We start from the raw sequence: 27,064 nt of genomic DNA on the forward strand, positions 1-27,064 counted from the left end.
GCCACAGTAATCTTGAAAAAGAAGAACAAAGTTGGAAGAATCACAATTCCAGATACTATGTTACACTACAAGGCCACTGTAATCAAAACAGCCTCATACTGGCACAAGAATAGGCATATAGATAAATGGAACAGAACAGAGAACCCACAAGTTGACCCAAGACATTATGCTCAATTAATATTTGACAAAGCAGGCAAAAACATACGATGAAGTAAAGATAGACTCTATAGTAAATGGTGTTGGGAAAATCGGACAGGTACATGCAAAAAAAATGAAACTAGACCATCAACTTACACCATACACAAGAATAAACTCAAAATGGATAAAAGACTTAAATGTCACTCATGAAACCATAAAAATCCTAGAAGAAAAGGTAGGCAGCAAAATCTCAGACATCACACATAGCAGAATTTTCACTGATACATTGCCTAGGGCAAGAGAAGCAAAGGAAAAAATAATAATAAATGGGAGTACATCAAACTAAAAAGCTTCTGCACAGAAAAAGAAACCAGTATCAAAATGAAAAGGGAACCCACTGTATGAGAGAACATATTTGCCAATGATACCTTGGATAAGGGGTTAGTATCCAAAATATATAGAGTGCTCACACAACTCCACAAAAGGAAGACAAACAATCCAATTAAAAAATGGGCAGTGGACCTGAATAGACACTTCTCCAAAGGGGACACACAAATGGACAACAGACATATGAAAAAATGCTCAACGTCACCAATCAGCAGAGATGCAAAGTAAAACAACTATAAGGTATCACTTCACACCTGCCAGAATGGCTGCCATCAACAAATCATCAAACAACAAGTGCTGGCGAGGGTGTGGAGAAAAGGGGACTCTAGTACACTGCTAGAGTGGGAATGCATACTGTGCAGTTACTATGGAAAACAATATGGTGTTTCCTCAAAAAAATTAAAATTGAACTGCCATTTGGCCCCGTGATCTTACTTTTAGGAATTTATCCTAAGAAGCCTGAAACACAAATCAGAAAAAATATATGCACCCTTATATTCATAGCAGCACTATTTACAATAGCTAAGATCTGGAAACAGCCCAAGTATCCATTAGTAGATGAGGGGATAAAAAAGCTGTGGTACATCTACACAATGGAATACTATGCAGCTATAAGAAACAAAGATCTCTTTCTTACCCTTTGAGACAATGTTTAGAGACCTAGAGAGTATTATGCTAAGTGAAATAAGCCAGTCAGAAAAAACAAGTATCACATGACCTTATTTATTTGTGGAATATAATGAACAAAATAAGCTGATAAACAAAATAGATCCAGAGACATGGAAGCAGGGAACAGACTGACAAACATCAGAGGAAATGGGGGGAGGAGCAGGAAGAGAAAACCAAAGAACGTATATGCATATATGCATAACCAATAGACACAGACAATAGTGCAGTGAAAGCAGGGGGGAGGTATGGGAGCAGAGAGGAGGATAACAATGGGGAAAACAAGAAAACACATCAGTAATAAAAACAGATAAATTATAAAAAAAATATAAATAAAATAAAATCTAGTAACTCATGGGATCATTATGAGGCTGAAGTAATAATGTATATAAAAATGCTTTGCAAATAATACCATTCTACACAAAAAGAAAAGAAAAAATGTATTGTGTAAATAATTAAACTTATAAAAAAGCACATAAGATGTAAAAAGAATAAAACTAAAAGAAAATTCAGGCATAAAAGTTTGAAGGAAATTTGAAGTACAATGCCTGTTTAACACAAACCACTTTAATCTACTGCAGATAGTCATATATGTGAAAAGAGAAGGTAAGTATTATTTTCTTTCTTTGGCCTTCTAATAAACTGTAAGAGTGTCAGGCTTAGAAGAGTCAGGGCAGAGGTCAGACATTACGTTTCACAAATATTTAATATTCAACTTTTTTTCTAAGCATTTTAAGACACCTGAAGAATAATACAGGTAAGTTTAGATACACAACTATGAATAATAAAATCTGTGACATTATTAGTACAAGTCTTTTTAAAAATATAGCACATTACAGTGAGATGAAATTCAAAACTGACACCTCTAACCAGCCACCACCACCCTTAATGAAGAAATTACCACATGCCAGGTACTATTTATGATTTAATTATAACCACTTACTGCAGCTTTATTTTGAAGATGAGAAAACTGTAGTTCACACATGTTAATTAGGTAAATGTAGTTTTCAAGAAAGTGAAACATCTTACGCCCTTCCATTTCTCCTGCCAATTCCCAAACTAACTCACTAACTCTCATTTTCATTTTCTTTCTTTCTCTTTCTCTGCCACTTCCCCTTGGAGGTCCCTGAGATTGTTTTGATTTATTTATCTTTGGACTTTTAGTATCTAATAAACTTAACAGTATATATTGACTGCATGAATCTTTTAAAGCTATATAATCTAAAAAATAAAATTCAAATTCAAATAAAAATATTTGTAATATTCTGTTTCTCCACACAAATATATGTATGTCAAAACTCTGAAATTATAAGTGCCTAGCCACTTTAACAAATTTTGTTGTTTTTCTGTTCAAATGCAACCTTTGCTTACCAGCATCATGAAGTGCGGTTCTTCCCTGCAGGTCTGCATGTTCAGTGGGACAATTGTACTGTTAAAATATAGAAACTTAGTCATCTAGAAGAGTTTTATTTTAAAATTAAATATCTGAGCTCCGATTAACATCTGTTATTTAATCTTAAAATATTTCATTTATCAAAACAACAAAAAAAGACTACTAGACAAGCCACTACATATTTTGACATAAAACAAATATAATATCATTATACTGTAAATTTAACAATATTCACCAAACAGGAAAACATGTGGTACATTACAATAGCCTGGGATATAGAAACAACGCTATTGTTTGGGCTTGGTTTTGTTTTTCAGCATGGGTTAAAACTTGAACAACTGAATCAGAAAAACAAGTAAGTTCTACTGTTAAACTCAGTGGTAAAAATGTTTATGGAAATGTATGGCTAGATCCTTTAACTGAAACCTTAGCCCACTAGTTCACAGAATTTTGTGGCTGCCTGATTACATATTTAAATGATGGTTAATATTATTTAGTGTAGGTTACTGATGTTTATTAGAAATACATAGATCCTATGCTGTCTCACTTTATCTTATATTGTATACCAGACAACAGAAAATTCCAGTCTCTAGCTAATGTCAACAGAAAGATCATGTCTTTGTTATTTATTTTTAATTCACTGAGTTATTCAATTCACTTCCCTCAGAGTTTTTGCTCTTTATTGTTCACATTATTTCACAAATGATGGAAAAAATATTATATAAGCTAATAGTCAAGGTTAGCCTACTTTTTCTGTGATCTCAAATTTCAAAAACATCTATTATTTGCAGTCAAAATAATAAAGTCAAAATATTAACCAATTTTACTACCTGTAAAAGTTTTTGTAGGCACAATGCATGTCCATACTTTGCAGCCAGGTGAAGAGCATTTCTTCCTATAAAAGAAGTAATTTAAAACATGATTTTTCTATAGACAGGTGTTTATTTTTTTCAATTTAATTGACAGGATACTTAATTTGTAAGCTTTCAGTTTCTAAGATGTTTCACTCATGTTGATATTTTAATAAGATATAATTGTACAAACCAAAACAATAAAGGTGGGAATAAAAATTAAACATACAAGTGCATTAAGAACAAGTACTTTGACTTATTTGCCCTGTATCTCCAACACCTACAGCAGTGCCTGAGACAGAGTAAATAACTAAGTACTGGCATAGCAAAGAAGGGAGGGAGAGAGGGTCAAAAGAGAAAGGGAAAAACAGAATGAGAAAAAAAGGAAGACAAAGACACCTAAATTTTTCTTAACATTTCCATATAGGCAGTATGAATTCTAAAATGGAGGAAGTAAGGAGATATAAGCCAAAGAATGGGTATTCTCTAATTTCTATGCTTCAACTGAAATTCAAAGTTCATTAAGAGACTGTGTCTCTTAAAATCAGTATTGTTCAACTATGTGTGTTAAAAATGTACAATTTAAAAGAAATGACGAGGGTCACAAAAACCTCAAAACCATATTAACTTGAAATCTGATTTTTTTCAATATATTTTCATATTGCTTACAAATAAAGAAATTAAGATAAAATGCATAAGGTTTTTTAAGTCAAAAAATTGTAATCAAATATCTACATTTAGATTATAACAAACAATATAACAAGTGAGAAAAGAACAACTCTAAGGACAAATAAAACAGAGCAAATAAAAGTAGGACTAAACAACAAAAACAAAAGACAAAGTTAAGCAGGGTATGTTGGAATAGTCTGCTGAGCTTGGGAAAGCACTCGGGCACAGAAGGGAGGAGGGCAAAAGTTACTAGACTGACCACGAGGTAAAAATGTCCAGAGCATAATGAACACAGATAAAACCAAGAAAGATACTTGAATCAACACAATAAATTTAAAAAGTCTTAAGATTCCCAAAAAGGAATGATTAGTCCAAGTTTCTAAAACCAAATATTCCTCTACATCAATGGAATGCATATATAAGTAATAGACCCATTCTTTTGTTCCTTCAAAGGTAGCAAATAGTTTGGTCTTCAATATATAATTTAATATATATATGTAGGTAAAGATTTTTCTCATTAACTCAATTGTGATCTCTCTCTCCCTCTCCCTCCTTTACATTTCTAAACACAGTGCTGATTAATACGAATATATTTATTTGTCTAGGCATGGCCTCATAGAATAAAATATTGAAGTTGTTAAGAAAATTCTCTGTTCTGAGTCACCTCCTGTCTAATTGAATAACAAAGTAGAAATGCAGAGAAATGAATTGTCAAGAGCCCACAGAACTGAGAATGGTTATCCTGATGAATAGAAAACTCATACACTGAAGAAAAGCAACAGTTGTGTTCAAATACTTAAAGGTCTACCCTTGTGATGTGAGCACAGAATTACGCTGTAAGATTTCAAAAGACAGACATAGGTACAACTAAGTTTAAGCAGAAAACATGGTAAGGGATAGACATGAACTATCTGTAAGAAATAATTTTTCTATAAATTAGGCAACCAAACACAGAACAGGTTTCTTTATGAGGCATAATAATTAAGAACAAGACTGACGGCAATGTATCCACTGAAGGACCCAGTGGCTCAAAGCCTCATCCAGATGATGTAGGGATAAAAGGAGTTACTACGCGTAAAGCACTTGCATATTATATAAGTGTCAGCCATTTTTGTTATGATCATTATTGGTAATGCTGTTGTTATGAGGCAGTTACTTCCCCATCACAAGACATTTCCAATCAAATGCCTAATGATCTTACAACACAGAGGATTCATATACTGAATAAAATATGAGTATAAACTAAATGGCCCCTTATGGTTCCTCAAAGCCTGAGATTTTGGACTTCAGGTCTTCAACTGCTCATCAGTTCAGTAATCCCTTCTACTAAATTTTCTGTACTTGACCTCTCCTTTCCAATACCTCAGAAGTAAACCTTTTCTTAACTACTTAAAAAACAAAAAATTAAGGACTTCTCTTTTAAAATCACATTTAGGTCTGAATAAGAATATTAGCAGTGGACAATGCTTGCATCTCCTTTCTATTTTGTAACTGACTATGAAGGCAAACATACCTGCAGTGTCACTGGTTGTAATATCAACTCCATGTATAAGGATGGCATTTAGACACTCAAGATTCCCCTTTGAGGCCACCACATGGAAGCTAAATAAAAAGAAAATATTTGTTATGCCATGGAAACTACTAAAAATCAACTGAAATGTTATACTAATGTCACCCTTTATTCAACAGACACAGATTTTAAAGGCTGGAGCACCGATATATTTAATATAAGAAAAAAATCCATCCTGTATTACTGAAAAAATCATTTTAACCCAAATACACATAAGGGGCCAATACTTCCTAGAAATACTTCCTTAGATCCAATAGAATATTCTAATAATAGTATTAATAATGGAAATTTATACTATAAATCATTAATGCTATAGTTTACTATTTCAATAGAGGGTATTAGTGCTTGAAACTTAAATACATTGAAAATTTTCTATCAGTGGTGATATAAATATAATAAATATCTATTTTGTTTAGTTTCGAATACTCTGAACCTGCCCGAACAAATGAAGCTACAGCAGAATACTAAGGCCAAAGACTGATCACAATTCTATCCCTTCTTTTTAGAATTATAAAATTAAACCTGGCATAGACAAGTCTTCAGAACAACAAACTAAACTACACCTGAAAGCCATAAAAAAAACTAGCATCATCTTCTCCAAAAGTACCAATAACTACAACCTAATTCTTACTTTTGCTCATGGACCTGTATGACTGGTTGAAATTACACATAAACAGACATAATCGAACAATTTTCCCCATAAGGCAAGTAAAGCCTGCTTAAAAATTAACTTGAAGCCATCAAGTATTCCAGACACAAGATAAAATACCCCAATGATTCTTTGATCATCTAACATTGTGTTAATCAAAAAATATTTACAGAAATATTTTGTGTGCAATAAAACTAACATTGACTGTGCTCCACCAAATCCAAACTGGGAAGTAAATACAGTAAGACTTGATGGCAAAGGACATAAAACTCAGGCTGAAAAAGAACTGAGGCCCCAAACAATAACCACTGTGAAGATGGCAGGAGATCAAGGAGGAGCAAGTGCTCAGCAAGGTGCCTGTATAACACAATGGGTATCCCACTCTCAGCAGGGATCTTTCCTGACCACATCATTCAAACTTTTTACATTTTCTCATTCCCTGAAACCTCAGTACTCTAGTTCACAATCCCATCTTTATTATTCTATAAAGAATTACACATTTTCTAATATAATATATAAATTCAGGATTTACTTTCTTTATAGTCTATCAATCTCTTCCCACTCAATAATAAACTCCATAAAAGCAAGGATTTTTTTTGTATGTTTTGTTCCCTATGATATTCCCAGAAGCAACCTAAGTACTAGTCAGATGAGTCTTCAAATATTTGAATAACTGAATGCTTAAAAACAAAATATGGAGAGTTTACAAATTCATTTCCAGATATTACAACATTCAGTCATGCATCTCTATGATGGCTATACATGCAAACTAGAGACCAAGCACTACTCATGAAACAGATTTGGTACAATTTGAATTAGAGAGAAAGAGATGTTTCTGATAAAAGTAATATAGTATTCTCAAGAGTTGGATATGTTATCCTTATACTAGAATTAAAATGCTATAAGATTGAGGGAATTATACAATGCGATGAACCATTAGAACCTTTTGAGGAATAGTCATTTTCTTCAAGCACAGGTTTTTATTCTCCCAAAAATCTCAGAGATATTTTTTGTTTGCTTGTTTTCATTTCTTAGCTCACCAAATTTGGAAGACTTCTTTCTTCAAATTAAATCAACATTATACACTAATGATGTACTAAAGGGCAGAAATCACAACAATCCACAGTGCACTATTGATGCTGGTGTGCTTGCTGTAAATAGATGTGTGTCAGAAAGAAGATAGAGTAATCATTAAATTGTATGCAAAGAGTTGTAAAGGAAATTTTGGAAAAACAAAAACAAAAACAAAAACTGCATTACAAAAATTAAGTCAGTATATTTTCTTTTTTAAATAAGACTTATATTTCTACTTCCATAATGAAAATGCAGATAATTTGGATAATCCCTATCCCTGAGGACAACTAGAAAAGGTGCATAAAATATAAGACATATGTTTTAAGTCATCAGTGAACTAACAAGATAGTGAAAAATTACGAGGCCAAGATGCAGGGAAGGACAGAGTCTCAGAAAGAGGAGTTTGGTGTTTGAGGCCATTTTTGGCTAGGGGCAACTGCTGATCCCAGAGAAAACTGCTGAGAAGCTGAACAGCACTTCTGACAGTTAAAGGGTTTGGGGAGGTGGGAATTGGAATCCATAGCTCTCCAAATGCTAAGGGGTTAATCTGCCCCATTTTTCAATGACAAAGGACTACAACCTAAGAGAAAAGTGAATAGGAAGAAAATAGATCCTTGCTGTGACTAATGACCAGGCTTCAAACAATTCGTTTTTAAAACTGGACTGAGATCAAGAAGCACGTGTTGCTTTTGTCTTAAATTTACAAATTAAAACCCTCCAATTATCCAAAATAAAATTATTTTTATAATTTTAGATAATACAGAAAATATGTTTGTAACAGGTTGCATATTTGATTTAATATAAAATGCTTTAATTAAGAATAGAGTTTGTGTATGAGTAACAAAAGTAAAATATTTCATCCTATAAACCTCAGAGAGAATTCTTTTTCCTATACTGAAAACCTCAAATACTCAATATTTCACAAAATAAAGTTCATAGTTCATCAAATTATACCACAGTTTTATAATTCTGATCACTAATACAAATAACTTCACTCAAAACTGACCTAGATCAAAAAAATCTGAACAAAACCTCAAGCAACCATTCATTCAAAACACTGCAAGTATGGATGGGCAGAACTGAAGAAAGGTTTCAGTGAAGATTTCAATCACAAAAAGATTCCCTTCATCTTTTAACATCTTGGTATTTGGAAAGAAAGAAAATGAAAAACAAAGTCACTTTTATTTTTTTTAATATGTTTTTATTGATTTTTTTAGAGAGAGGAAGGAAGAGACAGAAACATTGATGTGAAAGAGAAACATCGATTGGCTGCCTCCTCCACAACCCCCACTGGGGATCGAGATAAAAACCTGGGCATGCGCCCCAACTGGGAATCAAACAGGGACCTCTCAGTCCATGGGCTGACATTCAATCCACTGAGCCACATCAGCAGGGCCAAAGTCACTTTTAAATTTTACGTTTTCACTATTTATACTGTGAGTTCTATAAATAACTTAAAATTTAGCCAAAATAGGAGCAGGGCTCAAAATAACCAATGTTTCTGTAGCTATCAAATTGTCTACTTGATAAAATTAAAACAGTATAGAAAAATTGGAACTTCAAACTTTATTATTCTTGAAAACTATTTAATGTTTAAGTCATGCTTTATTTTTACTATTCTCAAATATCTAAGCATTCTAGGGTAGTGACCCACATCAAGAATTAACTCTTCAGTTCTTAGTATTCACCTCTATATTTAGTATCTGGTTTCCAGTCATGATATTCTAAATAAATTCATGCAAGTACAAGACTGAGAGGAATTTCAGGAAATGAGACTTTTCACCTCTAACTTTGGAAGGTTTCCCAGATTTGGTTGTAACTGCTATAATTATAGATGATAGTAACAGAACCTTGAGCTTACCCTTTAGCTCAACTGATCCTCATTCTAAACAGGAAGGAAAATGAAGAAGACTGGTGGGGGTGGGGTGAGGAGAAAAGATAAACATGTAAGCAAGCCAGTAGTCTTCAGTAACACAAAAACAAAGGATAGGACCATTACCTATGTCTCCCTAAGCACACAAGTTATTTTTCCTCCCTTTCTGCTATAATCATTCTCATTTAAAATAAATTTAATTCTCATTTACACAAATATACAAATGAACTGGGGGTTGTGAGGAAAAGGCAGTGCAATTTACAGAACTCTTTCAAGACAGAAAACTTGGTTTCATATCTCAGCTCTGTAAACTTTTCCTACTTCTTCTAGAGGGCCACTGGGAGAATTAAATATGATAAGGAATACAAAAAAGCTTATAGAGGAAATGCACTAAATAATGCAGACTGTGGTTTGCCACAGGACATAAAGAACTAGACCACTAGCAGTACTTTGATATTCTCTCTCTAGCTTGGAAATCTTCCAAATTGGGAACAATCATTAGTCCAGAATGTTTAAAAGTGACGTTCGAAAGATTTTATAATGTGAGTTTTGATAAAGACTTCTTAATTTAAAAAACTGATAACCACAATTCACAAACTTCATTTGTATCCCAAGAGTCTTCCCAAATTCCCTTTAGGAAATTGTCATCAGTAATACTTACACAGATCTGCCTTCCACATCTAGCTTGCCTGGATTGACCCCCTTTTTGGCAAGGATTGAGGACACTTTTTCTACATCTCCCCTTTCTGCTGCTTTCATCAATCGGTCATCATATTTGTTCCAATCTGCTGCATGCTAAAAAATTAAAAAAATAGTAAACATAGTATACTGTATGTACTATACTAGTAAGAATTTCTAAAGAAAAAAGGAAAAGCAGCAATGCATAATATATCACTGTTTCCAATTGCATCCCAAATGTCCTTCTCCCTGCTGTGCTAATTTCACAGAGAACCTTTCCAAAACACATGATAGCCAAGAAATATTTTAAATTAGACTTTTGAGAAAAAGCATGTTTCTCATGTTCTTTGTTTTATTGTCTTTGCCTTCAGAACAAAGAAAGAAAATTAATAATTGTTGAACACCTACCCTATGCCAGGCATGAATCACTCAAACAACCTAGTAAACTAAAATTATCACCCCCGATTAACAGATGAGGAAAGTCAAGGCTCCAGGAATATTAAATGATTTAAGTGGCCAAGCCCAACCATGACTTCTCATGATTTCCAAAGTCAGTGTGCTTTTCCTCTTCTCTAACTCATGCTTTCAGATTTGGTTCTGGTTATATCTCAAAACCCTTACATGCAGCGGAATTTTGCACACATTTAAAAAATTCCTTCCAAACGTGTTTAAAAAGTACTGCTGGAAATATAATTATGGAGGCAAATTACACACACACGCAATAAAGAAAGCAATTCATTATGCTTATATTAGGATAAAAAAAACTTCTACATAGAAAAAACTTTAACAAGGACCCTGAAATAGCAACTACGTAAAATCTTAATAGATTAATAGTAGATTACAGGTGACTTTCATTTTCTTCCTTCTTATTTACATTCAAAATATATTGTTTTTAAAAAGATTTTTAATTTTAACAAAAACTCAGCGCACATATATTTATAAGGATTAGCAAAGGCAATTTTTAAAACACATTTTAATTGTATCAAGGCTATCTTTAGCTTTGATTGGAGAAAACACATTCATCAAGACATTCTGAAGCCAATAACTTGGATCTTCTCTTAGTAAGCAGACGTGTAGAACCCAGAGCTAAAATATATATTATTTGAGTCTTTTAAAATATTATAAAGTTAACTTATTGTTAAATTTTGTGTTAAGTCCAGTATTATTTCTAGAGCAAAAAAAAGTACATATTTTTAACTTGACAGAGCAATTCCTATGTCCATAAATACCGTAATAAATTTCTAGGGGGAAAAATGAATCACTTATATGAAGCCTATCCTCTAAATGTTTGACCAGTATCATTATTTTATGTCCTACCCCCTCCAAAGCAAAAGGAAAAAAATACACCAATTTTCTGGCTAAATAAGCAATGTATTTATTAAATATTTCAAGTGAAAAATAAATATGAAAATTAAATATGAATACATTAAAATTTAACCCACTCCTGAAATGTAATATATCAATAGAATTTGGTTCAAGTACCTACAAAGACATCAGAATGGTCTCGAAACTCATCAAATTTGGAGATGAACCCACTTCCTTCTAACTTCAAAAATTCAAACTGACAACTATGAGTAGAGAGAGCCCTACCTATTGGCTCAAAGTCTAAACTATATTTTAGGTACCTGCTTTCTTTAGCTTTAAAAGAAAACAGTTTACTGACTTTAAACTGGAGAGTGGTAGTAGATGTAGGCTGAGGAAACTTTTTCAAATACCAAAGGGATTAAGTCACACAAATACAATCTAAATTGATTAATTTATCCTTGCAGTTAAAACAGTCTCAAATTTATTTCCAAGTAAATTTGCTCGTGGAGAAAGGAGTTACTTAAAACACTAAAAAATGGTAAAATCCAAAAGCCTTTTTGAAAGATAACTAAAGGTGATTAGAGTCTCATATTATCATGTGATTCTCACTTTTACTCCACCAAGCACAGTTTTCCATTTTGCTCCAATGTCAGGTAACAAAATTACTGCTCAATTATTAAGATTCTATTATGTACTTTTTAAACCTAGAAAAAGTAACAAGAACTTTTGTGTTGTATTACTAACTCCAATCTGTTAATCAAATAAATCAGAAAGAATATGAGACAAAGAAACCAAAATTCCTAAAAACAGAGTTCAGAAAACCTAACAGAGAATCTTCTGTTCACTGGACTACAGGGATACCTACTTTGTTCTTAGGAGCACAAGAAAACCAACAGTTCATCATAGACAGGATTTAGTTTCTTGTTGCTAAAGGCAAACTACGTCGCATTAAGTTACAAATCTCTGTAGCTCACAAAGTAAGCCGACAGAAAAGCTCCTAACCAGTGACTCGTCCCTCTTTATGACTCTTCCTGTTCTACAATCCTCCTGCTGTGCTGCACTTAGCTTGGATCTCTAACGATATTTTCTTCATCTTCGGGATCCTTCTCCGCCTTCATAACGCTCGAAAATTATCTTCTTTGCTGTGCAGAACTTGAATAAGAGCAGCCCCAAGTCAGGTACTGTAACTTGTATTTCTTATTCTTTAGAAACTGTCCTTCAAAGCTGTCCCTTTCAGGGACTCCGGTGGAAAATTTGAAGTGCACTCTGCATCCTGCTGCCTCAACACTGCAACACAGACACTGCAGTGCATGATAAAACTGTTCACATCCGAATACTCCGTAAACAGTGTGGAGGCTCTCTCCCATTGGTCAGGTCTATTTTAGATTCCATAGGACTTGACAGCTGAGTGACAGAAAGCAGCAGCTAAGAATATACTGTAAATGCATGCTTCTCCTCTGAGTAATAAATTTCAGGTCTACTGGGGGACAAGTGACTTAAACATATTGTAAAACATGTTTACTATATCAAAACAACTTGCATGACATTATGACAATATTGTTAAGAGTCAAATGTGGTTATTCTACAAAATAATATTTAAAATCAGCTTGTCCTAAGATCACTTATTGTGAACTTATAATAGCCTTAATAAACAGAATATAAAATTCTATTTTAAGTGAATGTGTCACACTTTAATTTAAGGAAACACACACACACACACAGTAACACTTTCAAATTTTGTCCATTTTCTTTCCTACCTCTGTCACTCTCCTGCACACAACCAGGTTTCAGTTTACAACTGCTGCCAGCCTGTCTCCTAACATGTTAAATGAGAAGAGCCAGAGGCACTGCCAAGACATTAAATAGACGGCATCATGATGAATACTTTTCAACAAATTTTAAATTTAACTCAGTCCTCTTAATTTCCAAGTTTAGAGCCCTGCCTGATATGACAAATAAACATTTTATCAGTGGAAACTCAAATTATCAGGATTCAGGGATTAAAAAAAACAAACTGATTAAACACTAAAGGAGGTAAATGTGTATTAAACACTGAGCTAGACTGTAAATAAAACTCCATTTGGGGACAAAGCAGATAATTTCTCCACATTCCCGATAATGTTTAGCATATTTGTACCAACATTCCTTACATTATCAAGGACCACAACAAACATCTGCAAGCTCCAGGGTGTTTTTACCTTCTAGTTACTGTAACAGCATGAGAATAATTTATACTTCCTCCAAAAACACAGATTTGGAAAAGTGTTTCATAGGAATATGAAACATTCCAACACAAATGTTTTTATGAAGGAGTTAACTGCTATACTATAGACCATGCTGCCAGTTAAAAATTGTTATGAACTTCATCAAGAAATCCATTTCCTACTATTTAAATTTAAAATATTAGGCACATAATCTAATTATAAACTATATAAGGTCATAGACCATAATGCATTATTTCAGAAACAATGATTTGTTTTTTTCTCAAATCACATTAGACATCACAATGAATTCTTGGCTGGACCCAGAGTCTCCACCCACTGTATTTCATCCTTCTTCAAAGGAAATCTGGAATAGAACTCAGGGTCTGTCCTTTGGTTAACAAAGCAAGCACATTCCTTCTAGAAATAGGACAGCAAAGGCAAAGGAAATAAAAAGAAAAGGAGAAACCTGTAACACATATTCAAAGCCATATAAGGAGCCGTCCATGCTAAGGCTCAGGAGACAGGATTTACGTGCCCTCCTGTACTGCAGATGTCCTGAGCCTCCCCAGCCTCTGTAACTTAATCTCCTTTCCTACTCTCACACCCTCCTTCCCACATATTTCCCAAGAACTCCAGGTAAATTCCTACCTTTCCTGTCCCCTGTGCCTTTAAAGTTCTTCCTTCACCTTCATTCAGGTTTTTCTCAAATGTCACTTTCTCAGGCTTTTCAAACCTCTGTATCTAAATAGCCCCAGCCCCACTCGACTCCTGCTGTCCTTTACCTTCCTGCCCTGTTTTACTTTTCTTCATAATGCTTATCAGTATCTGCCATTATATCATAGGTTTATCTGTTTATTAGCTTACTGCCCATGTCTAATATTTGCTTCAAATTCAACAGCACATTAAAACCATTATACACCATGACCAAATGGGATTTACAGCATATAAAAACTGCAGTGTAATACAACACATTAACAGAATTAAAAACAAAAATCACATAATGATCATCTCAATTATAGGAAACGCATTAGACATGATTCAACATCTTTTTTTTTTTTAAATTAAATTTATTTGGGTGACGTTGCCTAATAAATTATACAGGTTTCAGGCATACAATTCTACAATACATTATTTGTATATTGCATTGTGTGTTTACAATCCCAGGTCAATTCTCCTTCTGTCACCATTGATTACCCTTTACCTTCTATGCCCCCCCTTCCCTCTGGCAATCACCATACTGTTGTTTCTGTCCAAGAGTCTTTTTTCATTGCTTAATCCCTTCACCCTTCTCTCCCATCCTCCAAACCCTCCCCTCTGACAGTTTTCTGTCTGTTCTCTGTATCCATGAATCTGTTTCTGTTTTGTTTGTTTATTTTGTTTCTTAAATTCCACATATAAGTGAAATCTCTTGGTATTTGGTCTTTCTTTGACTGACTGACTTATGTCACTTACCAAAGTACCCTCTAGGTTCATCCATGCTTTCACAAATGGTAAGATTTCATTTTTTTTTTCAGGGCCAAGTAATGGTCCATTGTATATATGTACCATATCTTCTTTATTCAAGTACATTGTGTAATTTGATTATTAGCATCATCTTTACCCCATAGCCCAGGTGGAGACAATACAAATTTAGAATGTGGGAGAAACAGAACCATATTTGCCTTGCATATGCAGCTCTATGGCTGGTTTCACATAGGGCCAACTCCTTTATCTCCTAATGCTCTTCCCAAGGTGGTGAGCTCTAGAAAGAATGACCAAAAGAACATTAGCTATACCTGGCAGGTGTGGCTCAGTGGTCGAGGGTCGGCCCATGCACCAAGAGGATTCTGGTTCGATTCCCAAGCAGGGTACATGCCCAAGTTGTGGGCCCTAGCTCCAGTGGGGGGTATGCAGGAGGCAGCCAGTTGATATTCTCTCTCATCGATGTTTCCATCTCTCTCTCCCTCTCCCTTCCTCTCTTTCTAAAATCAATAAAGAAAAAAAATTTTTTTTAAACATTAGCTAAACCTTTTAAATATATCATATAAACACGTGTAGCCTTATTTCTCAACACCATGTTAATTAGTTTCCTAGGGCTGACCTAAAAATGTACCACAGACAGGGTTACTTAAACCAGCAGAAATGTATTCTCTCTCATTCTGGAGTGCAGAAATCTCAGATCAAGGTGTCAACGTGTGTAACATTAGTCTGAGACTTCTGAGCCATGTGCTGAGCACAACAGGACTTTAGTTTTAGCTCTGTGGTGACTTCTGAGTGCATTGGGACCAGGTTTCCTCTGAAGTCCTCTGGGGAGGGTCCTTCCTGCCTCTTCCAGCTTTTGGTGGTTGCATAATCCTTAGCACTCCTTGGCTTGTGGCCACATCACTCCAATTTCCCTCTCCGTCTTCCCAAGCCCTTCTTTCCTCTCAGTGTGTCTATGTAGCTCCTAATAACCCATTTCCTATAATGACATCAGTTGATTCTGAGCCCACCCCACCCCAGTACAACCTCTTCTTAAGTAATACTATCTTCAAAAACCCGATATTCAAATAAGATCTCATTCTGTATTTCTATGTGGACAATTTTGGAGGGACACCATTCAACCCAGTAAACCACAGTGCACTTTTATTTTTTGAAGTTCATTTTTCACCCATTCTTTACACTTTGATATCTCATCATCAGAAATTTCCCCAAGACTTGGAAGGTGTTGTATGCTGCCCTAGTTAGCCGAGCACCTATCTTTTCTGCAGAAAGACTGTCAGGACTTGAAGGGGGGTCAACCTTGTTCCCTGTGTCCTCACATGGGAATCAAAGGTGTGTGCACAGATTGCCAATATGTTTCTGTCCATGCTTGCTCCTGGGTTGCAAAAGTGTAGCTGTTTCTAAGAAACCATTCCAATAACACCATCTCTGGTATGTCTTGGGGTGTGTCTTTAGTCTGAGACTGTGTGCCATGGGAAAGTGCTCCACACAGAGTTGGATTTGAGTTATAACTCTGTGTGATCTCTGGGTGCAGTATGCTCTACCCATGTCCTGGTATCTGAGAGGTGACATCACCCCAAAATTAGGGGCAGAGTCTGACACTGGAGGATCCTGGAATCCACTCATGCCAGGAGTCTCTCTCAAAGGGGCTACCTTTTGTGTGTGTCCCCTCTCTCGTAGTTTGTGGAAAGGGAGAAAGGGAACTGTGTCTGTGTGTTGAGGAAGATGAGAACTCAAAAGCAATGTGATTGATGTTTTCTCAGGCACCATGAAGGATTGTTCCTCTTCTACTCCTTTCTTCACTTCACATGTCTCTCCCCACGACAGAGGATTTCATCAGCACCAGCAGGCAAGCTTATACTGGGATAATGTGGAGGAGATGGACTTCGATGTGGGTATGTGGCAGGACCTACGCAGGCTATACCTCTGTACTTAATAGTTCAGGACACCCAGAAATTTTCCTCAGTCTGCCTGAAAAGGAAGCTTTGGGGATGATGTTATGAAGAGTGAAGATTATCCTCCAGATTTAAAGTATAAATAAAGGCATCAGCATGTGAATAAATCTATTTCCACACTTAATTTATCATAACCACCTTTTCATCATGGGATGCTGATGGGGAAATTGAAGAAATAGGTCCACTCACATACTATTCTTGGGGTGTATGGTTTAGGGCACCAATTCCATGTTGTGGTGTAACATGTGGTCTATGAAAACATATCCGTCAGCCACCACTTTGATCTGGTCTAGTAATGTGTATCCTGATGTTATAAGAAGATAAAGATTCAACATCTTTCATTATTAAAAAGCACTCAACTAACAAGAAATAGAAGAAAACAATCTCAACTTAATAAAGGCCATATATGAAGAGCACACCACTAAAATCATATTCAGTAGTGAAAGACTGAAAACTTTTTCTCTAAGGTCAGAAACAAGATAAGGATGCCTCCTCTGGCTACTTTTATTCAACATAATATTGGAAGACTTAACCTTGAAAAGGAAGAAGTAAAACTATCTTTTAGCAGATAACCTGATCTTATATGTATGTAGCAAAACCTAGAAATTCCACATTAAAAAAAAACAAAACCTGTTAGAACTAATAAATAAATTCAGTAAAGTTATAGGATACAAAATCAACACACAAAAATCAATTGTGTTTCCATATGCTTACAATGAACAATCCAAAAATAAAATTAAGAAAACAATTTCACTTACATCAAAAGGAACAAATAATTAGAAATAAAACTAACCAAGAAGGTGAAAGACTTGTACACTGAAACTACAAAACACTACTGAAAGAAATTAGAGAAGATACAAATAAATGGAAAGACATCTGTGTTCACGGATTAGAAGATTTGATATTGTTAATATGTCAATACTACCCAACGTCATCCACAGATTCAACACAATCCCTATCAAAATTCCATTTTTCATATTTTTGCAGAAATAGAAAAATCACACTAAAATTTATATTGAATCTCAAGAAACCCCAAATAGCCAAATAATCTTGAAAAAGAAAAACAAAGTTGGATGTCTCACACTTTCTGACTTCAAAACATATTACAAAGGCACAGTAATTAAAACAGTATAGCACTGGCATAAAGACAGACCAATGAACTAGAATAGAGAGCCCACAGTAAACCCTCATATGTATGGTCAAATGATTTTCAACAAAAGTACTAAAGCCACTCAATGGGGGAAGACAGTCTCTTCAACATATGGTGCTGGGGAAACTGGATATCCACATACAAAAGAGTGAAGTTATCTTACACCATATACAAAAATAATTCAAAATGAGCATAATGGCTTAGGCCAATTTCTGGGTTCTCTGTTCTGTTCCATTGATCTTTATGCCTGTTCTTGTGCCAGTATCAGGCTGTTTTGATTACAGTGGCTTTGTAGTATAATTTGATATCCAGTATTGTGATCTCACCTACTTTTTGTTCTTCTTTCTAAAGATTGCTGTGGCTATTCAGGGTATTTTTTGATTCCATATACATTTCTGGGGTATTTGTTCTAGATCTGTGAAATATGCCATTGGTATTTTAGCACTGAATCTATAGATTGCTTTGAGTAGTATGGACATTTTAATGATGTTAATTCTTCCAATCCATGAACACAATATATGCTTCCACTGGTCTGTATCTTCCTTTATTGTTTTTTCAATATCCTGTGGTTTTTTGAGTACAGGGCTTACGCTCAATTAATATTTGACAAAGGAGGCAAAAGCATACGGTAAAGTAAAGGGCAGTCTCTTCAATAAATGGGGTTGGAAAAATTAAGACAGGTACATGCAAAAAATGAAACTAGACCATCAACTTACACCATACACAAGAATAAACTCAGAATGAATAAAAGATTTAAATATAAGTCATGAAACCACAAAAATCCTAGAAGAAACCACAGGAAGCAAAATCTCAGACATCTCATGTAGCAGAATTTTCACCAATACATTGCCTAGGGCAGAAGAAACACAGGAAAAAATAAACAACTGGGCTACATCAAAATGAAAGGCTTCTGCACGGTACAAGAAACCAACAAAATGAGAAAGGGATTCCACTGTATGGGAGAACATATTTGCCAATAATACATCTGAGAAGGGGTTTATTTTCAAATATATAAAGAACTCACACAATTTAACAAAAGGAAGACAAACAATCCAATTAACAAATGGGCAAAGGACCTAAATAGACACTTCTCCAAAAAGGACACACAGATGGCCAATAGACATATGAAAAAATGCTCAAAGTCACTAATCATCAGAGAGATCTCACTTATATGTGGAATCTTAAAAACAAAATAAACTGACTAACAATAGATCCAGAGACATGGAAGCATGGAACAGACTGATGAATCTGAGAGGGAAGGGGATTGGCAGGAGGAAGAGATTAACCAAAGAATTTATATGCACATATGCATAACCTATGGACACAGACAATAGTGCACTGAAGGCCTGGGGGTGGGAGGGAGTACGGAAAAAGGGGGATTCTGTAATACTTTTAACAATAAAGATCAATTTTAATTCAAAATAATTAAAGACCTAAATTTAAGTTACAATTATAAAACTCCTAAAAGAAAATAACAGGTAAAAGCTTCATGACATTGAATTTTACAATGATTGCTTAGAGATGACACCAAAATCACAGGCAACAAAAGCAAAAATAGGCAAATGGGACAATATTAAACTTCAAATTTTCTGCACATCAAAAGATATCATTAACACAGTAAAAAGGCAACCTATGGAATGGGAGAAAATATGTGTAAATCATATGTCTAATAAAGGGCTAGTATGCAAAGTATATAATGAACACCAACAACTCAATGACAAGGAAACAAATAACCCAATTAGAAAATGAACAAAGGACTTGAATAGACATTTCTTCAAAGATGACAATCAAATGACCAACAAGCATATAAAAATATGCTTAACACTATTAATCATTACAAAAATGCAAATCATTGCCCTGGCTGGTTTGGCTAAGCAGTTAGAGCGTCAGCCTGTAGTCCAGAGAGACCCGGGTTCGGTTCCCACTAAGGGTGCGTACCTTGGTTGCAGTTTGTCCCCGGCCCTGGTTGGTCATGCAGGTGGCAGCCACTCGATGTGTCCCTTTCACGTTGATGTTTCTCTCTCTCTCTTCTTCTTCTCTCTCCCTCCCACTCTATCTGAACAAAAAATGGAAAAATGTCCTCGGTGAGGATAAACAACAACAAAAAAATGCAAATCAAAATCTAGTGAGTTATCTTTTCACACCCATTAGGATGGCTACTACAAAATATATATATATATTAAGTATTGACAAGGGTGTGGAGAAACTGGAACCCTCATGCACTGTTGGTGGGGGTGAAAAATGGTGCAACCACTAGGAGAAACAGGATGGCAGTTCCTCAAAAAATTAAAACTATAATTACCATATGATTCAGCAATCCCTCTTTGGGGTATACGTCTGAAAGAATTGAAAGCAGGGTCTCAAAGAGGTATATGCACATTCAGGTTCATAGCAACATATTCACAATAATCACAAACTAGAAACATCCCAAAATGTCTGTTAATGGATGAATGAATAAACAAAATATAGTATATACATGCAATGAAATATCATTCAACCATAAAAAAGGAAGGACATTCTGTCACATGACAGAGATGAATTAATTTGAGGACAGTGAAATAAACCAGTTCCCAAAAGAAAAATACTGTATGATTCCACTAATAGTCAAATTCATTGAAACAAAAAGTAGGTCCTTTCCAGTGATGCTTGGTAACCACCAAGAGCATCAGCCCCTGTACCAAAGGGTCATGGGTTCGATTCACAGTCAAGTACATGTACCTAGACTGCAGATTCAATCCCTGGCCCTGGTTGGGGGGTGTGCAGGAGGCAACCAATCAACATGTTTCTCTCACATGGGTGTTTCTCTCTCTCTCTCTCTCTCTCTCTCTCTGTCTCTCTCTCCTTCTCTCCCTCCCTACCTCTCTTCCCTCCTTCCACTGTCTCTATAAAATCAATGGAAAAAGTATCCTTGGATGAGGATTAAAAAAAAAGTAGAATGGTAGAATGGTGGTTACTAGGGGCTAGGAAAAGAGGGAAATGGGGAGAGTTGTTGTTTAATGGGTATAGCATTTGAGATTCACAAGATGAAAAAACTCTGGTAATCAATCACACAACAATGTGAACATAGTTAACACTACTGAACTGTACACTTTAAAAAATGGCAAAATGTATGTTTTTTACCACAATTAAAAATAAAAACTATGAAATAAAAGAAATGTAATCTCTCACAGTATTATTAGCATGATTAATATGAATTAACAGTTTTTAAAAAAACAATCAAGTGGGTCAGGGTATAGATGAAGTAAGGTTAGCCATAGGTTAATAACTGTTAAAACTGAGTTACAGATTCATCTGGGATTATACTAAACTATTCTTTCACATTCTGTATAGTTCATGCACTTCTGATACATGGTCCCTTAAATCTGGTTGATGAATACAGTTTTAAACTACATTACATGCTGATCACCAAGGCCCTTCACTGATTCATTAATATGGCAGGAAATGCAGCACAGGATGTGCTCAGTTTTCTCTGGATTAAAACGAAGCTACTGCCATTTCAATATATCTATGTGAGTCAACAGTTATATACTTATGAGATAAGTCCCAAGATAGCAAATGAAAGCATTCTAAAAAGAAGCAGTAAGATTTTTAAGGCACATTAATGTATACCATATATTATAATGAGTACATTTCTAGACTAGGGCACTGCATTACTTCGAAAAGGAGATATTCATCAAACTCAGAATGCAGCAAGCCGAAGTACCTATGGTAAGAGTCGAAATACAACTGTTTCTAGAGAATAAATATAGCATTTTAACACAAAGCACTTATTTCACTAGGTAGACCATACTGGATGTTAACTTTAAACTCTAAATCAACATAAAGGAAATAACTTAAAAGTTTGTTGTTGTTTTTATCCTCACCGGAGGACATTTTTTGTTCAGATAGAGTGGGAGGGAGGGAGGGAGAGAGAGAGAGAGAGAGAGAGAGAGAGAGAAACATCGATGTGAGAGAGACACATCGAGTGGTCGCCACCCACATGATCCCAACCGGGGCAGGGGACAAAATACAACCGAGGTACGTGCCCTTAGTGGGAACTGAACCTGGGTCTCTCTGGACCACAGGCCGACGCTCTAACCGCTGAGCCAAACTGGCTAGGGTGAGAGTTTTGTATTTTATATAATGTTTATAATATAAGTAATAATTGCAAATTGGATAATTTACGTGTTCAATAAAAATTTACTGAGCATCACCCAGCTGGTGTGGCTCAGTGGTTGAGCATCGACCCATGCACCAAGAAATCGCTGGGTCAATTCCGGGTGAGGGTACATGCCCAGATGGTGGGCCAAATCCCTAGTGGGGGGCATGCAGGAGGCAGCCAATCAATGTTCTCTCTCATCGATGTTTCTATCTCTTTCTCTTCTTCCTCTCTCTCTAAACAATAAAAAAGAAAAAAACATTAAAAATATTTACTGAGCATCTACGTGTAAAGGAATAGAAATACTTCATTCAACATGCAAATACGTATGATCATTTGAAAGTGCCATGCCATATTTTGGGTGCTGGATATACCATAGGAAACAAAGCAGACATGTACACACACACACACACAAGCACATAATCATAATACACTGCAATAATACCATGATAGTTATGTCTAAGGTATATAAGTACTTCGAAAGAGAAAATCAGAAAAGTTCTGTACAAAAAATGACTAAAACACCTAGTAAAAAATTAGTAGAAAATTACCAGGTTTGAAATAGCACCACAAATTATGAAACTACAAACACAAGTTGTAGTCATTTATGGTTTACAAAGCACTTCATATTCATGACATGTCAGTTAAAATCTATACACAAATGACTCACAATCTGCAACCCAGGCTTCTTTAAGCTCCAGGTAAATGTATTCAATTACCTTCTTGACAGTTCTTCTTTAGTGTCCTAAAAGTATCTCCATGTCCCAAACCCAAATCATGTTCTTCCTCCTGAAATCTGATCCTTTTCCAACTTTCACCAACACAGCAAATGATACCATGATCCGTCTAGTTGTACAAGAGAGAAACCTAGAAATCAATCTTTTCTCTTCTTGGTCCTCTATCACAAAATCCTGGTGATTTCGCCTCCTCATTATTCAATTCTACCTGCTCAGCTCCATGCCCGCCAACATTGCTCTATTTCAAGTTAGCACCATCCCTCACCAGGGTGACCACATTAATCTACTAAAGGGTCCGTCCATATTCATTCTAGTCCCTTCCTCTGTGTTCTCCACACTGCAGGTTGAGTGATTTTTCCAAAATGGAAATCTAATCACCCCACCACTCCCTTCCATATAACCTGACCCATTTCACTGAAAATCCTTCAGTTTTCTTTTCTTTTGGATAAAAACAAAATTCCTTAACAGAGTCCACAGTCCCTGAACAGTATTGCCCCTGCTACCTCCTCAGCCTTATCATATGAAACATTAACACTGTTTCTCTTGCTGTATATGAAGAAACTGAGTCACTAGGAGATTATGAGATTTTGTCCACTATAAGGCAATTGCAGTTAGTTGCAGAATGATTAGATAATCTTATTATGATTTCTTGTCCAGTGCTTTCCACTAATTAAACTATTTCTATTTCTCTAATCATCTGAAAATGAATTTTTGATGTAAAAATGCAAGTATCTTTTAAAAAATTAATCATAAACTTAGATGTCCAAATACGGAAAACGTCCATATCTGCATATGCAAACCTTTTGAAGCACCTACTACGTGTCATGTATGGCACTAAGGATATAGCAATGAATAAGACAATCAAAGTCTCTTTTTTAAAGCACTTTATTGAGATATGTTTGATATGTAAAAAGGTGTACATATTTACACCTTTGGGGATAAGTACATACCAGTGAAACTATTACCACCTTGATCAAGGTCTCTCTTCTAGTAGAATTTGATGTTTTAATGGGGAAAAAACAAGAGAAACAACTAAGGAAAACAAGAAACTATCAGGTGAGAATAGGGAAGAAGATGTGATGGGAATGCTGGGGATAAACTGGTAGGTTGGGTAACCTGGAAAGTTCTGAGAAGGTGATATTGATGATGGTATTTGAGGAAAAGGAAGAGCCAGCCAATGATAATTTACATTTCAGAGGGAACAGCTAGTGAGAGGAGGCTGGCATGTTTGAAAGAAGGCCAGTATAGCTGACACACAAGGAGCAAGAGGGATCACAGAATGAGATGAAAACATGGGGAATTTACCAGTTTTCTCATGAAAACTTTTCAAAAGGGGCTTCTTCAGGAACTAAGGCAGCTCCTTTTCATAAAGTTCTTTTGGCCACTTTGGAATCAAGTCTAAAAAAATTATTCATCCCAATGTACTATTATTGTTTTCACTTCTAAAAATTTATATTGAGAGACCGAAAAATGGCGGCGGAGTGAACGGAGCTACACAGACCGTCTCCCAGAACCAAACTGGAATTACAACTATAACACAGACAAATCGACGGGAAAAACCAACAGAAAAGCAGCTTGCGAGGACCATACAACGAGGGACACTGACTCCATCCCGGTAGGCTTGCGAAGGCGCGAGACGGGGCTGGGAGCGCACGGTCGGCAGCTCGGCAGCGGCCTTAGCTATAAGCGGCGCCCGCGGGTTACACTCCCAGGCGGCCCCGCAGCGCAGCCGGGACAGAGGCTGAAACAGCCACAGCCACTCACCTTGGGCTCCGGCGGAGGGAGGGCACACTGGACTGGAACTGTGTCGGGACACTCGGGGTTTGGAGGGCTCTCGGAGCTTTGGCTGAGTGCAGCCACTCAGGACGGTGGCCACATTGCTTCTTCCCAGGGCTCTGAGAGAGGCAGCAGCCCCTCCCTCGGAGATCCAACCCCACCCTGTGGGCCATTGAAGTGTTAATTGAGGCTCACTAAGGACCAGCATCTGCCCCACCCTCGTGAAAGCCGCTTGGCTGAGCACCAGAGGGAGTTTTTCAATCAACTGACAACCCAAAACTCATCAATTAACCTAGACTGCTAGCTTCCAGGCAAAAAGCTAGAGGATAACAGTACCTTTCCTGGGCTGGCAACTTTAACCAGGAAAGTAAGACTTGACAGTGGTGTTTAACGTGGGTCCTCCCTTGCTCATCTAAACACAAGAGAGGGAGCCACAAACAGCAGAACACCAACACCCACAGGGAGAACTTGACAGGCTCCAAAGCCCACAGTGATAGCCAAAATGGTGAAACACAGAAACAGAAGCCAAATGAAAGAGCAAACCACCTCCACCGAAGATGAGATCAATGTGGAGCAATTAGGCATGTTAACAGAGCTAGAATTCAGAGCCATGATCTTGAGGAAGCTGAACAGCATGAGTAAGGACATAGAGACACTGAAAATAAGCCAAATGGAAATTAAAAACCAACAAGAAGAGATAAAAAATGACATATCCGAAATGAAAAACACATTGGAAGGTTTAAAAAGCAGAGTAGGGGAAGCTGAGGACCGGATCAGCGAATTAGAAGACAGGGTAGAAAAAATCAACCAATCAGAAAAACAAAAGGAAAAAACTATTAAAAAACAGGAAGACAGCTTAAGAGAACTATGGGACAACTGGAAACGTAATAATATTCGCATCATAGGAGTCCCCGAAGAAGAAGAAAAGGAGCAAGGGATAGAGAATATATTCAAAAAAATAGTGAGAGAAAACTTCCCTAATTTGGTGAAGGAAGAAGGCATTCAAGTTCAAGAAGCACAGAGAGTCCCAAGTAAGAAGAACCCAAACAGGCCCACACCAAGACACATAGTAATTAAAATGCCACAAATTAAAGACAAAGAGAGAATCCTAAAAGCAGCAAGAGATAAGCAACAGGTTACCTACAAAGGGAACCCCATAAGGCTCTCAGCTGACTTCTCACAAGAAACACTACAGGCCAGAAGGGAATGGCATGAAGTAATCAAAGTCATGAAAAACAAGAATCTGAATCCAAGACTACTCTACCCAGCAAGGCTATCATTCAAAATAGAAGATCAAATAAAGAGCTTCCCAGACAAAAAAAAGCTAAGGGAATACATTAGCACCAAACCAGCACTGCAAGAAATGTTAAAAGGACTGCTGTAATTAGCAGTAGAAATGGGAACAAAAATAGAACCACACTAAACAAAAATGGCAATAAATAAGTACATATCAATAATCACCTTAAACGTAAATGGACTGAATGCTCCCATAAAGAGACACAGAGTAGCTGATTGGATAAGAAAGCATGACTCATCTATATGTTGTTTACAAGAGACCCATCTCTCAACAAAAGACTCACATAGGTTGAAAGTGAAGGGATGGAAAAAAATTTTCCAAGCAAATGGAAAGCAAAAAAAAGCTGGGGTAGCAATTCTCATATCTGATAAAATAGATTTCAAAATGAAGACCATAACTAGAGACAAAGACGGCCACTACATAATATTGAAAGGATCTATCCAACAGGAAGATATAACCTTGATAAACATATATGCACCCAATATAGGAGCACCAAAATATATTAAAAATCTTCTGGAGGACTTCCAAGGAGAAATCGACAACAATACAATCATAGCTGGGGACTTCAACACCCCGTTGACAGCAATGGATAGATCCTCTAGGCAAAAAATTAGCAAGGAAACAGAGACTCTAAACGAAGCACTAGACCAAATGGATTTAATAGATATCTACAGAGAATTACACCCCAAAACTACAGAATACACATTCTTCTCAAGTGCACATGGGACATTCTCAAAGATAGACCACATGATAGGACACAAACTAAATCTCTACAAGTTCAAGAAGATTGAAATCATATCAAGCATCTTCTCAGATCACAATGGCATGAAACTAGAAATCAACTGCAACAAGAACATGCAAAGACATTTCAACACATGGAGGCTAAATAGCATGTTATTAAACAATGAATGGGTCACCGAGGAGATCAAGGAAGAAATCAAAAACTTCCTGGAAACCAATGAAAATGAACACACAACAACACAAAATCTATGGGATGCAGCGAAAGCAGTTCTGAGAGGGAAGTTCATAGCACTACAGGCCTACCTCAAAAAACAAGAAAAATTTCTAATTGACTGTCTAACCTCACAACTTA

The 27,064-nt window shown here is 36.1% G+C and overlaps 1 protein-coding gene across 2 annotated transcripts in view; it reads right to left on the minus strand.

The window, feature by feature from the left end:
- The window catches only part of UACA (uveal autoantigen with coiled-coil domains and ankyrin repeats), a 119,937-nt gene that overhangs the window by 51,106 nt on the left and 41,767 nt on the right, over positions 1 to 27,064 (minus strand). Inside the window, exons 1-5 of one of the 2 annotated variants that reach the window (XM_036274197.1) lie at positions 12,119 to 12,177; positions 9,932 to 10,065; positions 5,618 to 5,706; positions 3,415 to 3,479; positions 2,563 to 2,620 (exon numbers count right to left, since the gene is read on the minus strand). In XM_036274197.1, the coding sequence (XP_036130090.1) occupies positions 2,563 to 2,620; positions 3,415 to 3,479; positions 5,618 to 5,706; positions 9,932 to 10,065; positions 12,119 to 12,157 (385 nt within the window). In that variant the 5' untranslated portion in view covers positions 12,158 to 12,177. Of the gene's footprint in view, positions 1 to 2,562; positions 2,621 to 3,414; positions 3,480 to 5,617; positions 5,707 to 9,931; positions 10,066 to 12,118; positions 12,178 to 27,064 lie in introns of those variants that run through there. The other variant, XM_036274187.1, reaches the window with a different exon arrangement.

Source organism: Molossus molossus, unplaced genomic scaffold (genome assembly GCF_014108415.1).
Source record: "Molossus molossus isolate mMolMol1 unplaced genomic scaffold, mMolMol1.p scaffold_m16_p_1, whole genome shotgun sequence".
Taxonomy (NCBI): Eukaryota; Metazoa; Chordata; class Mammalia; order Chiroptera; family Molossidae; genus Molossus; species Molossus molossus.